Source organism: Lonchura striata, chromosome Z, assembly GCF_046129695.1.
Source record: "Lonchura striata isolate bLonStr1 chromosome Z, bLonStr1.mat, whole genome shotgun sequence".
Taxonomy (NCBI): Eukaryota; Metazoa; Chordata; class Aves; order Passeriformes; family Estrildidae; genus Lonchura; species Lonchura striata.
Window position 1 is genome coordinate 54,922,098 of NC_134642.1, and position 24,078 is coordinate 54,946,175.

General features: G+C 36.0%; 1 protein-coding gene across 1 annotated transcript in view; it reads right to left on the minus strand.

Annotated features, from left to right (window-relative positions):
- SNX24 (sorting nexin 24) overlaps positions 1–24,078 on the minus strand; it is an 88,727-nt gene that overhangs the window by 17,382 nt on the left and 47,267 nt on the right. Inside the window, exon 3 of the mRNA XM_021546253.2 lies at positions 19,438–19,542. Coding sequence (XP_021401928.1) covers positions 19,438–19,542 — 105 coding nt within the window. The remainder of the gene's footprint in view (positions 1–19,437; positions 19,543–24,078) is intronic.

Below are 24,078 nucleotides of genomic sequence, written 5' to 3' on the forward strand. Positions count from 1 at the left end.
CACCTGAATAGTTAATATACTAACAATTTACTTTGATGCCTTGATTCTGTACTTGAGGGGGGGTTGCTAACACAATGGCAAAGAAGCACAAAGTATACTTCGACCACTGAAAAACTTAGAAATGGAGAAAATGAAGAAAATCAGAGTCAATACTAACAGTACAGATAGACATCATAAGTATAAAACATGAATATAAATGTATTTGTTTAAATTTGTGAAAGCAATGGGCTTTCTCATAGCAAGAGAAAACCCCGTTTTAAAACACACTCTTATCCATGTTCTTTATATTAACTTGTGTTTGTAAAGCTTCGTATGTTTCAAACATTTCCTTAGCCCCACAGGAGAGCAAGACCAAATCAACTCAGAACAATGCAATAAATGCTGTGCTGATAGCATTAGCAATTGATTTAAAAAAATCTGTTTTCTGAAAAAAATCACAAAGGTTTGCTTTGAAAAACACTCATAAGAAATGTCTACTATGTATTGGAACCAACAGGTTAAAGTCAAAGATTCAATGTCTTGTTGCTTGATTATGCTATAGAAACATCACAAGAAATAGTCAAGATGTAGTGACACTTAACCGTATGGATATTAAAAAAGAGTAAGATAGCATTACATAAATTACACAAGCAAACTGAAATCAATGTGAGAAAGAACAGAAATTTGAAGAGATGAAGTGTTTTTTAATAGACACTGATATGCATGTTAAAATTAAATTCTTGATAAATAATTAGCTACTAACTATGCTGTGACAATGTTTTGCCAGTAATAACTCAGTCTTTATTTTCATTAAAAAGAAACACAATGTAAAAAAAATAGAGGACAGTAGAGCAGTCATAAAGGAGTAAATAATTTAATTTTATTTTCCTAAATCACATAAGAACAGGAAGATGCTCAAGACTGTCCAAAAGCAAGAATAAGCATTTCCTGCAGAAAATCACTGCAGAACAATCAGGTGAGCAAAAAAGGCTTTAATATGTAACACTTAACTCATCCAGTTTTGTCACCAAGAATCTGAATTTAACTCTCATACTACAACACTTGTGGATCTTGACAGATAGGTTATTTCTATGTGAAAACAGATTGATCAAGGACTATGCCCTGCTCCTCAGTACCACCCACTAAACTACTTTTTCAGGAATAAGACTATATATTAACTAAAACGTTTTGTCTTAGAACAAATATGCCTATACTATATTTGCTGACACCCTCTTCTATCACATACCTGCATTTTGTTAAAATCTGCCAATTTTGTTCATGGCAAAATTCTGCATTAAATACTGTTCCACATACATTTTCAGAAAAAGCTGACTTTGTCTGCCTGCATGTTGTCCATTACAGGAGAGATCCAGCAGCAAATTATTAAATTCTGTATTCTTCAGTGAAAATAACTGTTTGCATAATCAAGCCCAACATATTGCAGTATGATTTTGTCTTGCTAATGAATCAACAGTTTTTACACAAGTAGGACCAAACATATATAAATCAAAAAATCCACAGCAGTTAGGATTTGTGGTGTGGAGCCTGTGATGTTAAATTCTGTCTATTTTAAAAATCCTAAGTACTTGCTTGCTCATGGATTCAATCCACATTAGGAATTAATGTCATCAGAAGTGCCAGAACTGGACAAATTCCCTTCCTCTGCAAACACAGAAATCCTGCTTTTTGTTTGCACAGGACTTCAACATTTTTTTTTTAAAAAACCCACAACCCCAAAACAACCCTCATAACCCCCCATCCTTCCTTTTTTTACTCCTGCCACCCTGGCAAAAAAACCTCACCTCTCTTTCAGAGAAATGAGCATGCCTTGTTACATGCTGCTCTGTAACTATAGGAGCAAATCAATAGCAGCTGAATGCCATCTGCTTCGGGCAGCAGAACAGCACCAAAAGTGTGAGCAATGCATCTTTCCTTATTGAAAGGTTATTTTATGCAAGTAAACAATTCATCGTCTTCTTGCACGCTTGATGCTCATTTACCACTTTTGATCAATAAAATATGCAAAACAACAAAAAAATTGAATCCTAAGAGTAGTTCTGATGCCAGTGTGATAGGTAATCAATACCAGGTCTCTATTCAGTAAGGCAGCTAGTAGGGTAACTCCTTTATTGCATGAACCCAGGAGAAAGTGTGGAAATTTGTCTTGTTACCTATAAAATACAATAAGAGAGTGAAAAACACAACTTCTATCCTGGAAATTAAAAAAAAATAAAAGAGGAAAGGGGAGCCACTATTTCAGTTGTGTTTACCCCCTAGCTATGCAAAGGTTACTAATGTCCACTTGCTTGATCATTTCTTGCAAAGAGTCTGCTGTTACGGTGTTGATAGAGCTTCACTATCATTAACACATATATCTGGTTAAATTGTAGTCATTACAATTGGATAACAATCCCTCTTCCTTCTGAAGCTGCTCTACCTTATTAAGCCTCAGTTTTCAATGTATTTATGGTTCAGGTGAACTCAGTTTTTCTGTTAAAAACAAACTGCTATGGGAATTTCTTCTGCACAGTGTTTCTTTTAGTCAGACCACAAAATGCCTTATTACATTAAGCCTCTTGACAATTGATTCAAGTAGAATACTTCTCTCCCAACAAAGAAAACAACATCATTTTTACAGATACTGCAGAACAAAACCTCCAATTTGAACAGTTTCCTAAAATAACATAAAATACTTGAAATAACAGCTGCTACCCACAAATGCTCTCCAGCTTAGTGTACCAGATATTCTAATATTAAAATATATTAAAATTACTACTCTCTGATTTGAACAGCAATTTTTCAGATTGTATCACAAAGCTAGAAGTTAAGCTGCACACTCTATATTCTGATCTGCACTTCACACCAAATTCTCTTCAATCTTATTTCCTGCATGTTTCTGGAAACACAATTATTTGGGTATGTGACGTTTACATACATTTGGTTATTTGAACTGCAAAAAAAGCTTGGTATTCTTCAGTAGAAGAGTATCTTATGCAGCGCTTCCTTTTAAGAGAGCTAATCAGTACAACTAATCAGCACAATTAAGAGAACTAATCAGTACAAAACCCAAAAAACCTTGATCTTTTAAGTATCTGCAATGCAAAGACATTTTCCAATGCACAGGCCTTGAGAAAAGTTCTTCTAAAGTAAAACCAAGAAATACTGAATAAAACCCAATTTCACCATAAGATTATAACCAAACAGTAAGTTGTAGTGAAGCAGCAGTGCTTCTACACAGGAAAGGCAAAAAAATCTCTTCTTAGCAGTTCAATTCTCATTATTATCGCAAAAAGAAGGCAACTGGAAGAACATCTGTAAATCAGCATGTATAGAATTTTTAAGGAAATTACTCGTACATATTTGCACACGTGGAAAAAGTCCTTCTGAACAATCTATGACATTTACTGAATGTAAGATAGATTTGGGTTTAGGATTTATTTAAATCTGTGAATTAGAGGCAGGTTTGCAAGCGACAATTCAAAATTTTTCTTTTATTACCTTTAAGATCCCTAACATTTGTAGTGGTAACAAGTAACTGCCCCTTCTGTATAATGTAGCTTGGATCATGTTCCTCCAGCATCCTTTCTTCAAAAATGCTTATGAGTTTAAATGAACTTCAATATATGGCTTGCACACATTTATAGAAGCCAAAACAACTTTGATCAAATTAATAATACAGAACATAGTAGTGAAAGTGCAGTAGCTTGGAGTCAATGACCCAACTAGCAGCAAGGGTATAATTTAAAGTCAGAAATTTCCAGTGCATGCACCGTTAGCCACAGTGAACCTGTTACTGCTCTAAAGGGAATTGTTTGCCTCTTATTAGATTTTCTACAGCACAGCCATAAGTGATAAATGTACTGCTGTACTCACTGTCAAGTTAATCAATGCTGCCAAAGTTTTGTTGACCTAACAGTAATCCATAAAGTGAGCGGCATTTTCTCCATCCCTGTGACATCTCGGTCCTCAGTGGGGATACAAATCTTACAACAGCTTCTCAAAAAGAAAAAAAAAAACAAAAACAAAGCAAAGCAGGGGGAAAAAAGATATTTTCAAAATTCTGTCTTTAAATTAGCAGACTGTGAGAATGCCTTGCTTCTCTGACAAATTGCTTAAAAATGATGGCCATAGAATGGAATCAGTTTGGTGGTTAAAATACTAGCAAATGGATGACTTCATGGAGGACAGAGCCTTGCTTACTAAAGAGAAGGTAAAAAACAGCTTCCTGAGTCTTTCAAGGAAACAGTTGTGAACACGATTTACATGTAACTATGTAACTAATCTAGTGCACTGGCTAGAACAGAACACATTGCAGCAATTCTGAAGACAGTAATGTGAAAACAATAATAAAAAATCACCACCAATAAAACTTGTCTATTTCTGTGTCTAGCTGTAATTCACAGTCCATGTGAAGCATCACCACTAGAAAGAAGAAAAAGGAAACAATCCCTGGTAGAACAAGCTGCTCTATAAACAAACTGCTGCCATGCTCTCACAAGCAATTATAGACATATGAAATATGAATTGCCATTGATTTTTCTTCTAGAGGTCACTCTGCTCCATGTTTTACGCAGTCTAGGCATTTATTTGGGTGGCAAACTGACAAGTTTTTACAGAATTAACAGAGCAATGTAATCCTTGCTCAATCACAGGTACTTCATTATCGTACTACTTCTTGACACTTGTCCCTCCCAAAACTCACCAGCAAGGGAGTCCTTCAGAAAAGTGAAGAATGATACAATTACTTGTGAAAAGAGACCATCCTAACTTGGTCAGTGAATGCTTATTTACCGTTTCTGTGCTGATGGCACACAGACAGCATCAGCTGGAAGGCTGCACTTGTCACACCATAGCAATTCAGTGGACAATGCCCTGATTTGCCTAAAAACTCTCCATTTTCTTGTTATTCAAAGAGGGATGACATCTCCAAAATAGCGAAAAGATATTGCAATTTAGCCTGCTAACAGAAGCAGAATAGTTATCTGTATTTCTGTTAAAAATTAATCATAACATTAGAATGCTGCAAGAATGCCAAGATGTTCTCTATAAATCCTGTATTTTTGATGTTATATTCTCACTTAGCAATTACTTGATGTTTCTCACTCAGCAACAAGAGAACTACTTATTTATGGTCAGTAAACTCCACAAATTAGGTTGAAATTGAGTATCACAGATTAATGAATCATATATTCTGGCATTTTAGACAGCAATCTTCCTTATTTCTATTACTCACTTTGGCACAAATATTTCGTCTCTGCATTTCCCACACAAGAAGAATTCCTAAAAAAACCGCTGTGCTGCACCTCTTCTTCCCAGTGATTACTGTTTCTCTGAAGGCTCCGGTTTACTTTATAAGAAAGATTTAGCATCTGAAGCTAGGTAAAATTGTTATTTAAGTTACTTTTTTTGGTCCTTGAATGAAAAGACAACACAGTACTATATACAGTGGTACATAGAGATTAATCAGACTCTAGACTCCACTATAAGCAAATGAAAGTGAGTATGCCACCAGATGTGGATGCAGTGTAACAGTTCAGAAAGGATTTATAGTAGAACTGAAATCCACAAAACACCTATCATTGTCTGTTGACTGGCCACAGAGATGACCTTCAATATGTGATCATCAGAAGACAATACTATAACTGATATATAGATTGAATTGAATAAGATTGAATACAGTCAAAGGGACAAAATTAAATTTCAGGGGAAAAAAACAGAACAAGAAAAGGTTGTAGGGTGGAGAGCTGAAAGAATCTAAAGTTAAAAGAATCTGTCATAGATATAAAAAAAGATAATATGATGGTTATAACTGGTAAATATGTTACAGGGAAAATAATGTCTCCATACACACAGTAACAAACCCATCAGTCTTGTCTGATGATAGACTTCTCTCTGACCTCCTTGGTGAACATCACTGCTTTGTAAAATTGGGCAATTGTTTAATTGGCAAACTAGAGAAATTTCGATTATTTTTGGAATTTTTTGCCACTTAAAATTCAGGTTGAGATGTCAAGCCTGGCTGCTGGACCTCTGCCCTGAAATATTGCCTGTATTTTTACATTAATAATACATTCCCTGAATTTCTGCATTGAACTCAGTTATCAAGAGCCTCCTACAACACTAAAGGGCAAATTCATCATAAAACCCACTAATCTTTATTTCCAATACTACGAAAAGACCCCAGTATTCTGTGGTAACTTATTCTTAAAGTACCTGTTCTTGTAATTCCAGCAGTTCAAACTGGATAACTAATTCAGGTCACATAATTAAACTTGCCTGAATTTGATTAACTATAAAAAAAATCCCCCTGTAAAGCAGGTAAGCACTACTCCATGGCATTTAAATACAGTATCATTACAGAAACACAAATTGCTTCTAACTGTGACATTATACAACTGATGCTGTTCAAAACTATTAGCACATATCACTGCTTGACCCTGACTGATTCCAAATACACAGAGAAATGTCTGATGGGATAATGTGGAGATGGCTGCTTAAATGCTGTTCATTGCAAGACTGTAGACTCTGAATTCTGTGCATGGTCTTTACTCCTCCATACTCTCCTGTGGTTTTGTGAGTGCTTATCTTATGAGTGTTACAACAGGAACCCTTCCCATTATGTGTGAGAGCTGGATCCCAAAGTGAAAGTGCACTTGAAGATCTGGATGCCTCGACATCTGAAGAAACTAAGAGAGTTTTCACCTGTCCAATTTCCTCATGATTTTTGGGAGATAATCTAAGTATTTTTAAGAAGCCAACATTAAGGGGAAGCTGCTCAGAAGAATAGTTACACAGAATACAACCATGATCTTATGTGTGACTTACCAGCAAAAACACTAAGAAAAATACTGTAAATCACCTGTATTCAAAGTCCTATGTCTGTTACAGAATGTATATTATCATCAGTTCATGAGCTGATATAACATCATACTATCATGGTTATGAATGCTGAATTCCTCTCATGATGATGATATTCCAGAAATAAAAAAATATAAAGCTCAAAAAATTTGAGGATGAACTCTGCCAGTCAGATACACATAACTGAAATGACATTTTCTCAGAAGGTTTTATTGGGAAGGTTATCACTGACCTTTTCATTTTCCTGGAATAGATGTACCCAGTGGGTTGCAACAGCATAAGAAATAAGATTTTTATCCAACCATTTTAAAACTGTAATTCTGCAAAAGTAGACTCCAGCCACATTGCTGCAGTAAAGGCCAGAGATGCACCACACAAACTGATGCTCTTAGCAAGCAGTTTAAAAGTTGTGGCAGCTGGTATATTTGTGCTGTCAATTTACACAAATGATGCCAACATGTAGAGCAGCATTACAATTTACCTAGCCAAGGTAGTTCTATAAAAACTGAGGAAATTAATCTATTTCATGTGCCACCTTCCTGATGGAGTACATTACCCCAAAGCAGAGAATACAAAACAATTATCAACAAGTGAACAAAGTTGTAAAACTTTTTTAAAACATATTTATACTTGGAACCTATAAGTTTTTTCCAGTATCTAAGGTGACAGAGAGGCTTTCTCCTCATGATGATGTGTGTGCTGTCAAAATGCTTTTTCTGTTTTGTCATTAGGAGAACTCACATGCAGAATGCAGAATGATGTTTACACCAGTGGACCAATGCAATTTGGCATGCACAGGCAGCTGGAAGAAACACCCATCCAAAAGGTCTAGATATATAGGAATACAAACCTGCACTAAAAGAGAATCAAAATACAGTGCGTAGGATAAGTCTCTACCAAACACAGGAGTTACTGATTATTAACATAAGCAAAGCAAACTTGCAGATTACTGTGTCTACAAACACAAGTGTTGAAGTATATGCAGGGCTTTCTTATACTTTAGATGCAATTGGAATAAATCTTGTGATGGTTCTGAATTGTATGATCTGTGATTCTCCCAGTCTTTTCTTTCTGTATCACATATGAAATTTTCCTTTGTGCTTAGTGGCTACTCTCAGCTCTGTTTTGTTGCATCAGTGCTTCTTACTGCTTTACATAAAATTTGCATTAATTGATGTTTGTTCAGTCTAACTGTTATACAGAGCTTTGAACTAATTGCTCTCAATTAATCTGTTCCACTCTTTGATAGCTTATTTATCAGATTGGGAAAGATAGATTTAATGGTGCTTGCTGGAAACAAGTTCTTTAATTGGAAATACCTGAGTGCTTAGCTCACTTTGTGCTGTGGCAATTAAGGACAATTTGGAAAAGCGTTTTTCCCCCTACTTGATTAGATATCCAAAGAAGCAGACAAAACAAATGACAACACCACCTAGCAATATTGGTTAAAATAAAAGCCCAGCAACCAAATTACTTACTATGAGAAATGTGAACCATCCCCATCAATTCCAATGCTGTGTTACATTCATTTTGCTGTATCTTTGCCTCCCAAGTAGGTAAATGGCAAAATTTATTTCAAAATGCATAGCTCTATGCCCGCCTCTATACAATTATCCCTTTCCACAAATAAGCCAAATCAACAGAAGAAATTATTTTTCTTGATTAAGCTCCCACATTTCTCTTGGGATGAAACAAAACAAACAAGTAATCTTTCCTTATTTGTTCTCCGAAGAACCTGCATCCCTTAAATGTACAATAACCAGGGTACCTGTGGCAGGCAGTCGGCAGCAATTAGGCTTGTGCTGAAAACGAATGGACTAGAGTCAGAATGCCTAATCTGCTGAGAGTTTCTACAGGAGGGCAAGGTTAGACCAGGAAAATTCCCTTGCTGTGGAAACACTGTTAAAAATTACCACCTGACTTCAGCATAATTAACAAGGTTTGGGAATTTATATGAACTGAGTAATTGAAAAGAATTAGCAAGAGATATATACATTAATCTTTGCCAGTTACAACATGCCTAACAAAATTAATGTTCTACTTCTGCTTCATGCTTTGTTTCTGCAAACTTTTTCACCTATAGAAGAAAAAGTATATTAGATAAAGACAACTATAATTATAAGAAATTAAAAAGAAACTGCACCACAAGCCTCAATTTTTACATCAATATTGAATATTTCCTTATATATAACTCACAGTGTTTATCGGAAATAACCCTGGAAGTTCCTTAATTTAATGTCCATATTTTCAAAGTCTACATGAAAAATGCATATCAGAGTTATACATTTAGGCATCATTCAATAATGTGCATTTGTTTGCAAATGCACCTTCACCGAAATCCAAGCCTATCTCAGTCAAAAAATTCTGCAATGAATGGGTTTAGTAAAATGAGCTTTTCTGCATGTAACTAAATCTATATTATATTTGGACAACAAAGACAATAAACAGGAGGAAAAAAAAGATAATCAATAGTGATGTGGGTAGAGATAGACAATGTTAGAGAAGATAATAAGCATTTGTTATTCTTCTAAGCTACCCATGACCACAGGACCTTCCCCCCTTACTTCACCCTGAAATCCTTCAACATTTTTCAGAAAGGAGTCATCTAAGACTGCATAAATGCCAAGAAAAGGCAGCACAAATAGACACATGGGAATTATACCTAATGCAGGAGTATTGAATTTACTACAGAACCAAAGGAGAAGGCTCACTGACCACCCTGCCACAACCTGAGGAAGACTATTTGCCTCTTCCTCTGCTTACCTCTCTTAGCTACTGATAGACCAGCTCTCATGTTTTGCTTAGCAGTCCTTCTAGCAAAGAATTCTTCTGTTCCTATGCTTCTTCCTTTCAACATCTAAACCAGAAGTTCAAGATTTACTGCTTATTTATTTCAGTATCTTTCTGGTAACCCCCTGTGATTAGTTCCACAGCTTGTTGGGTTTTGTTTGCTTGTGGGTTTTTTTGTTGTTGTTGTTGTTTTTTGATTTTTTTTTTCCCCAGAATGGTCTATGTTAAATGATACAAACAATATTGGACAATAAAGTTATTATGGCACACTAGAATCAAGCTGTAATTCAGCTTCCTTATGTATAAGGATTTATTTAACATTGCTTACACATGTAGCATGATCCTACACTACTTTTTCCCCCAGAAGGAGTTCTTTATCCAGACCACATAACAAATGGTTCAGTTATCCCATATTTTGTTTTCTTCCTCTGGCTTCCAAACACAGGCTGTGCCTTATGTGCAGATTCAAATCCTGATGTAAAAAAATAATTATTAGCTTCTTCATTAACATTTTTCCCCTGCCCTCATGTGCAATTTATAAATGTGTAAAGAATATTAGTGGTGGATCTTCATTCACACAAAGAGTGTATGCAGAAGAATGCTACCAGATGGTATAAGGTCAATGCAATCTAAGTCTAAACTACATTCTAATTTAGTGCTGTATACTACTGAACAACCTTAACAATACTGTAATGAGTGCATTACAGTACTCATGCAATAATAAAATACTCCTTCAGTAGAAAATAAGTTTATCACTTTATTAGCAATCCATTAATTTTATGGACTAATTTTGATGAAAAGGCCCTTAAGATTTAACTTGCTTTGAAGATCCAATTTAAAAAAGCAATAGCCATTTGTATACTTAAATATAAGAATTACCTCATGTAAAACAGCACAGAAAAGGAACTGAAAATGTTTTTAAAATGCTATGGATTGATTAAAAAGATGAGGGAAACCTGAGTCTTTTTACCAAACTTCAGGTTGTGACAAAAAGACTGCAGGAATTACTGCCCCCTCTTTCCCTCTTTATTATAATGGACAAACATTTTTTGACTTCCCTCCCCTTTGCCAAAGAGCTCAACCAAATCTATTAAATATGTATTAAGGAAAAAGAAAATTTACTGCCTACACATCAAATGTGAAGCTGCATTCAGGATAAGGAAGGTGACCACATTTTCTTTCACCACAGCTAAATGAATTAAATATCTTGTATTTTGTATGGATTTAGAAGGAATCGGGACTGTGAGAACAGTCATCAGCAGACTACAAGAGTGTGTTTTTAATACTCCTAGCTCTGTTTCCATAGACTGTGATTTAGATAGAGAACTTAATTTCTTTTTCTCTCCTCTTAAATATTTTCCACTTATTCTGAGCATGTATAGTCATGACAGAGACCATTTCTCACTGTATGGAAATGCATGATTAGTACACTTTGATGTCCATCTTAACTTGGGCAAAAGAATGTAATACAATATTATTATGACACACAGTATAATGAAAAGAGAACAAGCACATAGACAATGGTTTCTAAACCTGTCATACCAACTAACGTGAATTCTATGATTAACTCAGTAAAATTAATTTTGATCAACCCTGACACATAAGAGTAAAATGAGAGAGTTCCTGCAGCACAGTTCTATACAGCAAAATCAAACAGATTATTGAAGATGAAGGAAAAAAATATTAATCATAAATCACAACATAGCACAAGATGAAAAGCAAAAATTTAACTCCTAAACCACAAACCAGCTAATTTTCTGAGCGTGCTTGAAAAATGCTTTAAATAATTCTTCATAAATCTCTACAGACACACACTTTTTAAAAAGGGGTCTTCTTTAAATTATCTACGGAATTATTTTACTTCCCTGTTTTCTTTGGTTTTCTGCTTCTTCTTAACAAATATGAAATTTTGCATGTGTCAGGCACGCCTTTAAAATCCACAGCCATCTAAATCCAGCTATGTATCTTTACCACCAAAGAAACACGTATGCACAACAGCATCTTAAAAAAGCTGGTCACAGCAATGATGGATTTAAGTTATTAACCTATCAAAAAAAGATGGATGGTGGTCTGCTTTTCTTAATCTACATCATCATCTAGATCTATTTAAGGATATGTGGTACACTAACAAACTTAGTTAAGGTTTCGATAAAATCAGTAGAATAATCTGCCCTGTTACATTGAGACTGTATCGATCAATAAAATCACTTGTACTAGGAAAGTACTGTTAAGTACTGACAATCCCAGCCATTAATATTATTTAACACTCTGCTCACAATCTTTAATGAGGACAAAGAACATTTTGTCTTTTTATACTTATCATACCATTGCTTTTCGAACTCCTTACAGGAGCTGTTCAGCCTTGATTACTGCACACTAAATGGAGTTAGAGACGGAAGACACTGATTAATTTTGGATACTGGAGAGAATTTTCAATGTGATTAATAGATGTGGGTGATTAAACAGACTTTCTAGCAAAACATCAGTTAAATCTTATTTCACTGAATCCAACTTTTTTTTTGCAACTTTCTAATGCTAGACTCTTTCTTCTCAGCATATTCTCCTGCACTTAAAATAAAACTGGTTTCCAGAAACAGCAATCAGGAAGATAAGCATCTGTTCTGGACTTGATGGGAATTTTTTTCCTGCAAAAATGCCGATTTGATCTTAAATTAGTTAGAAATAGATCCTAATAATGTATGTGTACACAGGACAAAGGGAAGGACTGCCTCTGCAGAAACCTTTGTGGTGCCTAATGAATGATACAAGGAAGTCAAAGTAATTTCTATTCACTTCTCTCAGACATGGGGAATGGTTAAGCAGAAGCCTAGTGGGAAAAAACCCACAGATTAGGCATACACAGAATGAGGTGGAGAAGAAAAAAAATAAGCCCATATTTTGCACAAAACTTTTATAGCTTAAAATTTCAACCTATGAATTCAGCTTTTAAGTATATAACCAAATTACCTCCCATATATAAAGCATTTGGTCTGAAAAAGCCTTAACAGGTGGCTTTGCACAGTCACATCACCTGCATGCCTCTTCATTATGTATGTATGTATGTATGTATGTATGTATGTATGTATGTATCACTATAGATATATCTCAATTATTCAAATATATCTTCTCAACCACATAGTTAACTCCTTTTTCTTTTTAAATAGTGGCCATGATATATACAGGGCTCAGTTCCTAAAAACACATTAATGTTTAAAGAAATATAATAACAAGCTGGAACACAAGCATGTCTCTAACTGCTTTAAGGATTATAAGAAGATCATTACTTCAGACCAAAGATCTAGCTAGCACTGTATCCTGTATCTCAAAATGGCTATGAATGAATACCAAGGAAGAGTATAAATATGCAAGACTACCATATAAAACATTTTTCTTCAAAACAAAATCAGCTTCAAAAGTTATTTTCAACTAGAGGACCTTCTATGCTTGATATAGGCTGTCCTTCCATACACCTTTCCAACTTTCCAGTTGAACTAACTCAAAATTTTGTGTCTAGAATACCCTTTGGTGAAGGTACACAGGCATGTGGGAACAATTAAATGCTTGATACAGAATGGATTTTTGAAAATATAAAAGAAGAAAAATTGCCATGAATGGATAAATGTGATGAATGAACATGGACAGAATGGATAAATGGAGTGAATGTGAATTGCACAGAAATAAAATTTAAATAGTTGAATGATCGTTGAATATTTCTAAGATCATTTTGCCACTGCATTTTCATAATTAAATAGTAAGCAATTTGATTCATTTTTACTGAGCAAAGACAATAAAATGACCCATAAAAGTGCATGTATCACACACAGAGATCTCAATAATCCTAAACATCTCCAACAGCACCAGTCACCTCAACAGATATTACATATGTAACATCAGAAACTGTTCCACTTAGGAAGCACTTACAGATAAAATCTGATCCTAGAGGTTCATATCAGCTTAGGCCACAATCAAGATCTTCATGTCTTTATATCAAGTCCTAGTTTTTGTTCAGTTCCTTAAATTCTGCTTAAGAGAGCTCAGATAACTTTTACGTACTACCATGGGACCATTTTTACCTCTACTTCAAAGAGAAGACAATGAAAAACTATGTACATCACCAATAATTTCTTTTCCCCAAATAAATTTCTTTTCTGATCCTACTCCTAAAGTTCTGAAGCAGAATTTCAGCTGCAGTTACAGAACAGGTGTTTTTGGCTATTGAAAGGCGAAGTCTAGCAAACACACTATGTGGAGTACTTGCACACTGGCATCAGGAGCCTAGATGCCACATTTTAGAGCAGAGAGCTCTCCAGTCTTTTTGACAATGGACAAGGTTATAAATGGCTGAGTTTTCATTCCTTCTTGTTAGAATAGCGAGAGGTCAACAGAAATTGTATCAATTAAGCAGTGAAGAACTAATGAAACTCCTCACAAGGTGATGGAAAACTCTTCACAATTTGATAAAAAACCCTGAGAAATCACATTAACCCAGCCCTCAGAATGATAGTGAAAAGGGACAATGACCGAAGCTCAAGGAAAGGACAATTCTTATCCCTGGCTGAATATGAAATGCCATATTAGGTCTGAAATGCTCTGCAACAGAGTTTTCAAATCAATAAAAAGAATCCTTCAGAATTTTTTAACTGAATTTAAAACTTTTACAAAGTAATATCACAAAATTAGATCAACTTAAAAGAAAATAGTACAAAAATTTTGTTCATACCCACTATCCAGTCAGGAAAGGTTATTTACTTATTTAAACTTTACCACAAGGAATTTTGTATCAATTCTTATTGTGGTAATTAAAGAAAATCATAGTGGCCTATGAAGAAAAGACACCTTAAGTCAATTTTTCTATATTGACAGTTTGTCCTCTGCAATCTAACTAACTACAGAAAAACACATTTGTCCTCATTTTTTGCAGTTGCAGTTGTTCTCCCAAAAAGAATTTTAAAAAGCAATATAATAATGTGTGGTCTTCTTCTTCACATTTCTGATGAGCTTACTCATAAAGCAACAACATATTATTTATTACATTATTACATTCACTGTTTTCCTAACTCCACCCTGCTGGAAACTAAGACAGCTAAGGAGTATAGAACTGGATTTTAATTTCTTAAGAGAAAAACCGTAACATATATGGTCTTATGTTTTACAGGAAAGATTGGTTGTTAAAATATTTTTAAAGAGATTTGCATTCTGAAGAATACTGAAATATAGGTCAAAGTGCTTCTCAGATCTCCAGATTATTTCCTTAAATGGAAAAAAAAATCTCTAGTCCAGTTTCATAAATGCTATAATTCATTTTTAATATTTGGATTCTGAAACTACTGGAATGTTGAAGTTCATCAAGTCTTCACGTCTTACAGCCAAGGAGCACTTTAACCAATCTTATCTCCAGGAATCAGGACTGTTCTCTTTGTAAAAAGTTTAAGAATAAATAAAAGGCAAGTATGTTTTCTTGACCTCAGCCAAAAGAGAAATATTAGCTCTACATATTAACTCTGGTTAGAGACATATGTACATAGAGACCCTACATATATACAGAGCACTTCAGAAGGTCTACAGCTCTCTGTTTTATATTAGAGCCTTGCTAGTCACAAGAAGAATTTCTTCAGGTCATCCAGACCACATAAAATTAGTTAGTACCCTGAAACTAATAAAAAATATGGGCCTCCTTCAAAATCTCTCCCTATAAGCAAAATATTTCAGTGAAGACTAGCAGTAGCTACCAAGTCTCATGCTGAGATGTGGGTGCTACTTCAAAGTGAATTCTCTTAACGATGCTTGTTATCTTGTTGGACTGATGATATCAGCAAATTATGAAATTTCTTTAGCCCAAGGGGGTTGAAAATATCTATTCCATTGAACTTTAAAAGGCAGACCTGTCAAAGGGCAAGTCCCCGGGGCAGACAGACTGGATGGCAACAACATCCAGTGTCAGCTTACTGGGACAAGGATATGACCTAACTCCAAATGAGCAGGTAGCTACATCAAATTCTTCTCCATTAACAATTCACAGGAAATAAGCACTGTAAAAACTGCTCCTGAAATAGTGTATCATATCAAATGTATTTGTAACAAATACTGATTTGACCCAAAGCAGCTGCAGCTGCTCTGACAGCCAGTTAGGTAAGGTCCCTCCAGTGCCACCCCTCAATGATCAAACTAAGACCCAAACTACCTGTTCACTTGGTCCATCTACAAAATGACTTACTAAATTCAGACACAGTAAAAACTATGGAAGAGGGAGTTTTCAAGTGATTTATATCTTATTTAAATACACATACAAACCAAATTATATTTCTGTATTGCTTTGTGATAACTGGACAGAGGATGAAAAAAAAAACCCAAACCAAACAAACACCATCCAGAAGCTACAATGCTGGTTATCAGCCTGCTTCATCATCTTCCATACTTACCTTCACCTTCTGGTACTTTAAAGCATATACATTCATCTACACTCACTACTGTGAGGAGTCACAGGCTTTCAGAGTAGATCCTTTTGGCACCCTTCTCAAATTATAGGCGCCTTATACAACCAACTGCTTAAAATCCTTACCGTCTACCTTTCTTAAACAAGAAGCTCCTAATGAGGCTCATCAAGAGAATATATTTCTAACCATAAATAAATATTAAGTTCAAATCTTACTGCAGACTAAAACTACTAACGAGAGATTTTTGTGAGCAATAGTGTAACCCAGTGATTTATTTTAGAAAATTAAAATCAAACCACCTTGCTTCTCATCTCTGCTCTACTCTAAGCTACAAGCTCAGATATACAATCAAGTAATTATAAAGTTACTTAATGTACTCAATGGCCACCATAAAGCAGTAAAAGCTGGTTAAGTGCTCTCCTACTGGCAGTAACAGGTGTTTTGAAATTTAAAGGAAACCAAGGGGAGGCCTCATTTTCAACATCCTCAGGAGGGGAAGAGGAGGGGCAGGCACTGATCTCTGTGACAGGACCCAAGGTAATGGCCTCTAAGGAGATTTAGGCTGGATATCAGGAAAAGTTCTTCACCCAGAGGGTGGCTGGGCACTGAACAGGCTCCCCAGGGAAGTGATCATAGCACCAGCCTGAGAGAGCTCAAGTGTTAGGACAGTGCTCTTGGGCACAAGGAGTGACTCTTGAGGCTCTGCTGTGCAGGCCAGGAGTTGGACTCGATGATCCTTGTGGGTCTCTTCCAATGCAGTTTATTCTGTAATTTTTCTTATTTAGCAAAGACTAAATCAGTTCAGTTTAAGTGATTTGTGCTGTAGTTTAACTTCATGCACAGAAACATTTACCATGCTAAGGAGAGTAGCAATAACTTATTTCTTCATACTAATTTGCTTGAATGTTTGGGGCCACAATCTGTCATTCACTTATCTCTGCATCTGTTTCCTCATTAATAAATTAAACATAATCCTTCTTTCCTCTTGTTAGTCAGTTGATTGTTCTCAGTATTCACAAGGACTCTGTAAATATTATTATACATGCAATTGAATTACTAAGCATATTAGTGCTCTAGTCAATTGTTTCACAGTATAAAAAACAAAAGTAGCACATTCCAGTCAAACTTGTAAAATATGTCTTACTTAAAAATAGTGTATGATAAATGATTCTTTCAAAATTCCATTAAAATTTGTCTACTATAACAAGAAAAAGTCCTGACCCAACCTTTCAAAAACAGAAGTGAAATAAGCAGTCTTATACAATTAGCTGCCAGTGGCTACTGATACATTAAAAAATAATAAATAAATACTTTTTATTTTTAATTGTAGCTCACAATTTAATAATACTTCATTTATTTGTATTTTGCTACTCTTCAGAAAGATATAATGAAATGTTTCTGAGCTCGTCTCCATCCACTCCAAGAAACAATCAACCTGTGTTTAAAGGATTTAAAAGGGCAGTTTCATCATGAAAAGGTCACAAAAAGTAAAGTACTGGCAACTGCAGCAACTTCTGTCTTAGACAGGAATGTCTTGCTTTCCTTTCTATGTAATAGACAGTGATTCTACTACCCTCATTTCATGTCAATATTTTTATCTGCATTTAATTACAGACAACTACTTAATTAAAAATATCTCAAGAACCCAATATGTACCTTGTCAGTCAGGTACAGGTCTGTATTCCATGGCCATCTGCTAAAACAAATTAATTGAACATTACATCTGTGTAATAGCTCAGTATTGGCATATGGTTCTGGCTGGTTTTATCAAAAACAATTAATGACTGGCATATCTTCATAAAAGTTTATCAGCTGCACAAATGTCTGGCTACAAGCACCAACACTGACTAGTGAAATTAGTAGCCAAACAACTCCTACAGATAAACTGTCAGTAGTACCATCTGAAAACATGTTTGCAATATTTTACATACATGGCGTTAAATAAAAAACTGATCATGTCTTCTGAAATTGTAGTATATTTCTACACTGTGCTTTGGCAAATGCTTGGCACTATTAAAAAATGTCTCATAACTGAAGTGCCTTACTACCAAATTTTCATTGTCTAGAACCAGGCTCTAATTAACTTAGAAGTTAAAATTTTACTGACTAATTCTGCATTCTATTAGTGGAAACAGAAATTAATTACTTTGACAAAAGCATTAACAACTTTTTTTCTTGTTTAAATTAGTATGCACATTAGTATGGATATAACTTAGAGGCTTGTCATGTTTTAAACAGATGATGCCCGGTAGTCCCTTCCAACCGAAACCATTGCATGTTTCTAAGACAGCCAACAGCAATAGACTAGAGGAAAAGTTAATTAAACGTGCAAGACTACAAAAGAACAAGAAATAACTAACTCTTCCAGTAGAGGGAGATGTTCTTTTACAGTTTATCAGCAATTAAAAGTGATAGCCAGATTACTTTTCTACCTTTTTAATGAAATAAACTGCTTTAGACTTAACTGGTACATGTGCCTTGGTAGTGATTATGTCCAAAATAAAGTTGTATGGGAATCAGAAAAAACAAAAATTCACTGCAAGTGGCCAATGTGAGTAAAAATAGAAGACTGTTAGTCTTGCCTTCATTCCAAAACAATTATTTTTTGACACATTATTTCTATGAACCCCTTCAGTAAAACAGCACTTGCATGAGCATAGCTGAAAGTGCATTGAACTCAGAACATGTTTAAAGGAACACCTTAATCTGGATTTGTCACTAGAAAAACAACTGTGAATGTACACCATGGAACTTTTTTAAAGCAATCATGGTGACAATAGAAATTTCGTTAATTAAAAATAAATAGGATTTATTCCTGATATATTTAAGTGTCTATACAACTGCATCATTCCTGAAGACTCCTTTTATTGTCTTGATCAAAATCATGACCCATCCAGGTAGAACCTAAGACTTAAGGCAAATGTCCAAACCAACAGAGATGAATATGAGATGACAGGTGCCTATTTCAGCTAGAGGTACAATTAATATACAGGTATGTATAGAAGAGTGGTATGAATTTGATGAGCTGATGCTTCCCTAGTCTGTCTAAATAGAGGTGAGCTAAATAAAGTCTTCTTATAGTTTTTCTGCAACACTTTTGATCAGCATAGTCAGAACAACTTTGGAAAGAATAACATTATTTTCCCCATTTTAGACAGAAGAAAATGAAGACAGCCTTTGGAAACTCAGGGAAAAAATGCAAAAAAGCCTGCATTTCTAGCTGGTAGGTCTGCTAAGTGAACAGAAATCACTGCTGCTGGTAAGTTCACAGGTCACTTCCCACCTCTAAAATTGCCTATCAGTAAAACGCTACACTTCATACTTTCTAATGCTGTGGAAATAGATGCTGCTTTCACCAGTCTGCAAGAAGACACACCTGCAAGTACAACTCCAAGCCTTGTCGTCGCTGCTCCAGGACCTTGGGGACCCAGTTTCTCACGTGCTTTGAAGGAATCTCTGGTGTTCTTATGAACTTCTTGAGCTGCAAGGAAAAAAAAAAAAAAAGCATAAAAACCTATGCATTAGGGACAACAGCATGGAAATGAAGTTACTTACAATTCATCTCCCTGAAATAATAGCAGATGTCATACCTACAGAATGTGGTTAAAAATCCTCGCATCCAGTTATCCTGGACAGTAAAATGCAACCATACTAACAATTTTTTGAAAATAATAGCCTGAAAATAAAATGGCAACCACTACATATGAATATTTGAAATTGGATTTTCCCATTAGTCTGTCTGGGACAATACCTCATAACATTACCACGACATAACCAGAAATTACCCTGCTAAGTGCCGTGAACACATAATGATGGTTTTTAACTCCAGACTTAAGCAATTATGAACAGGTGTGAAAACTACAGGGAGGAGTGCTAACCATTTCTCTAGAGAGCTGGCAATCAAAAGAGTGAAATATTGATGCTCTCAAAGTGTACCAACAGATTGACAGTCTGTGTTTAATATCTTACACAGAGAAATAGCAAGATTGTCACTAATTATATTTCAAAGAGAAGTCCGTAACTATTCCTCTAAAGATTCCCACAGGAAATCTTATACATGTATCTACATAGATCTATATATAAAGTGTATCTATATACACACATACCTCGTATATATATATATATTTTTATATATGCATACATATGATTATATATAGATAGATGAAAATATGCACCTGACAACACAAAAAGTCCTCTTGCTGGAGCAACATATATTTTTTTAATCAAAAAATATTAATGTTTTCCTCAAAACTACAGAGCAAAAATAATAACTGAAATAGACTCCATTGCATTTTAATAGAAGGTGGCATTCCTTCTGTTGGATATTGTCTCTGAGTAAATCTGAAGCAAAGAATGCAAGGAAAAAAACTCAAAATTGACATTGACATGCATACCCATGGGAGACTGAGCATTTACATTTCATCTTTGAGCTTGCTGGGATGTCACTACAGGAAAAAGCAGTAGCAACGTATCAACGTCTCTGAAATCACAAGTATCAAAGCTGCAGCTGGGAAACCTCAAATGCTCTGGAAACATTTTGCAACTTCTTTATTTCTTAACAGTGCTAAATTAAAATTAAATGTGAAGTGAGAAAAACAACACTCGAAAATAAAAGTCCAAACCCAGCCACATTTACTAATTGATATTAAAACCAGAATACAACCTCCCATTTTTCCCTCCAAATTGATTGGGGATGTTGAAGAAACTACGGTCACCACTGTTGCCAACTATGACAGAATCTGCAAGCAAGCAACAAATGATAATGCTCCAGATGAGCGCAGACAAATCTGAAACTATACAAACATCCATCAAGACCTAGCTGCTTACAAAATAAATACTCTGTGGCTGGTAACTCAGCTGATGATTAACAATCCCCTTGTGCTCTGTGGCCCTGTTACATATAAAACATCCAAAACCCAACTATTTAATGTGCTGGTATAGATTCTGGTTCTAAGTTTGAAGTCACATTATACAGACATACAAAAGATACATGAAAAGCCCACTTTCTTATGCTTACAATAATCTAGTCATATATATTGCTATAAATTATTATAACAATATCAAGGAGTATTAAGCAAAACTACATATGCATTATCTGTATTGCTTTAGACTTGTCCCAACACAAAATAAAACATATTTGAGGACTATTACTGCCCATAGTACCTTCCTGTCTGTGACACTGACTTAAAACCTATTGACATACTGTAGTCTCTACTTCTTGAAAGACTTAAAGATGGTGAACATTATCAAGTAACGAGTTATTTGTCCAATAAGAAAACATGATGTAGAGTATACGCTAGTTATTCCAAATTTATAGACAACTTGCAAAACAAGATGTTTTACACTTCAGATTTTTGGAAATTTCACTGCAGTAGTTTTAATACTGTGACCTTCTAGCAATATTGTACTTAAAAAGAGCTACCAATATTTATTAACATATAGGGAAAGAAGTATAAAAAGATATTTGGGAATAAAAGTGAACAAATGGTTGTATTTTAAACTATGTTATATACCTATAAATAATTCAATTTTTGCTAAAAAACTTTCCACACCAGAATAATAAAACTTTTGTTCAGACTTATATACAATACTATAATGGGAATGCTGCATAGCCTGACAGGAAAGGCTTGCTGCTCATAATCAGGGCAAAGCATAATGGTCTATGCAAACTATTTCACAGTAGCTAATATCTGTGGGTCGTTTCTGTGAGAAGAATCAATTGTATTCCTGATGTAACATGGAAATATTGAAAATATTTTAAACCTTTTCCACTACCGCCAGATTGCACAGGAAGTCGGGCTTTACTCTTTTACACAACTGGAATCCATGAAAGATCGAACCCAAGACAGAAATCTAGACATGTTCTTGGAAACAGCTTTGTTTAAAAAATACAATTAATCAAAACATTAATTGGCATTCTGATGAAAAAATAATGTCTTATATGAGCAACAGTCCTCCTTCCTCCACACAGTGCCAGCAAGGCACACTGTGCCCCAGTGAAAGGCACAATCTCCCTATCAGTCTTCACGTCCATTGTCTACCACGGATGTTCTCTACAGAAGCTCTGTTTCTCCTACACTCTACAGACACCTCCAACACTAAGGGCACCTAGAATATGCAGCAAGTCTAAAGAGACCTGCCATGTACTCAGAGGAATTTAGAATGAAATATACATTTTAAATTAAAGGGGAAGAGAGGAAGATAAATACCATATTGGCATGCTGATAGCAAACTGATGCAAATACTTTCTCTAGGATTTCTGTAACACTGAAAGCACTATGGTTCACACTATGAGCTGTTCAACAATATTAACAAAAATTTTACAATTTCAAAAAATAAGACTTATTAAAAAGGTATATTGTGACCAAAATATGCTATAAGTTTTGCATCTGTGCTGTGAATAATTAAAGAAACAGCAAGTGAATGAGAAAATTAAACAAATTGAAACATGGTGCAAAGTGCCTGGTTAGAATATCTGTTTTTCAGATTTGTTTATTTTTCTGCTATTTTCTGCAGAGAGAGAAAGGGGCATCATTTATGGTTTTTCTGGTGTTGTAAGAAATCTCTGCAAAATGAGTTATTGCAGTGAAAATGGTGCACAAGAAGACAAATGAGTGAGATGGCAGTCATCCATTACTTTTATATGGAGTAATTGTGCAGCTCCAGAAATTACAGTGAAGTTAAACCTGCTGTCCCATCTCTCTGGACAGCTAGGAGAAGGCCAGTTATGTGATGTGGACCCTCCACCAGTTCTGCTACCTGTCCATCATGTGATGGGCTGAGGACAACCCAAGTAGTCCCTCTGCAAGAGGAGTATCCTGTCAGTCTTGCAATCATTTCAGCTGAACAATGACTGGAGGATGTCACCACACCCCCTATGAATCATCCACCAGGTGGGAGTGGATCTGGGCCATCCAGCTGCCCAGGACCTCCATCATTCTGGAGCACCACAAAGGTGGGCTTCAAGAAGGAATGCTCAGGTGTCTTGTGGGTAGCATCCAGCCTCTGTGTGCTCACTATACTGCTTTCAGAACCATGCTATGCTCCTCTAGACACTGCAACCATGGATCCACCAGGGGATGGCAATATTTGGCAACAGTGTTGGATGAGCCATGGTGGAAGACACCATCAGAACTATCCCAACCAAAGGATGAATGCAGAGCTGCTGGGCTGGATGCTGGGAGTGTCCCTCCAAAACTGCATAGTGACATTCATGCAGCAGCACGTGTGTGTCACTGTGCAATGCAGCAACAGAAAGGCCAACTCCTCCCCTGCTGCTCGTGGGGATCCTGGCAGCCACCCCTCAACTCCCATTGCCATCAGATAAGGCTGTGCCCAGGGCTGCAACTTCCAGAGGCAAAGTAAATGCTCCCTTGAAGGGTCACAGCAACTCCTGAAGAGAAGGGAAAGAGACCCACAAGGCCCCTCCACCAAAGAACCCAGCACCACGTCAGTGATGTTGGAAGGTGCCTTGGAACATGGCTAAAGCAGGATTTGGCATCAGCTGTGGCATGTGCCAGCCCTCAAAAGCTCCCAGCCCCAACTGCTGAAATAAAATAAATGCACAAATCTATAGGAGAAGCCTCAGTGTTATTAGCAGTATAGATTCTATCCTCACTCTTTTTTGCATTTTTACTAGGTAGGATGGAATGTTAATCCTGATGGGTCCTTCTACTTGTGCCAGGTACTGCATCATTGTTCCTCTACAGGCAAGCACTGGCCTACTCCATGCCTGCATCTTTGCAGCTGATCTGGGACACGTGTTTCTAGATGGGGGTCTCCCGAGCCAGCCCCTGACCCACTGCCTGCTTCCTCTTCTCTGTACCTTCTGCTCCATGTCCCTGGGCTCTGCTCTCCTACCAGCCTGCACTGTGGGGTGCAGCCTCCCTATAGTGGTGCCCAAATCTTTCCTCTTGCCTGGAGTCACAGTTTGGTGCTTCTCTCTACATCATGCCAGAGTCATACACTGCCACAGCAGGAGCCTAAGAAGGGCAAGTACAAAGTCCTGCCCCTGTGA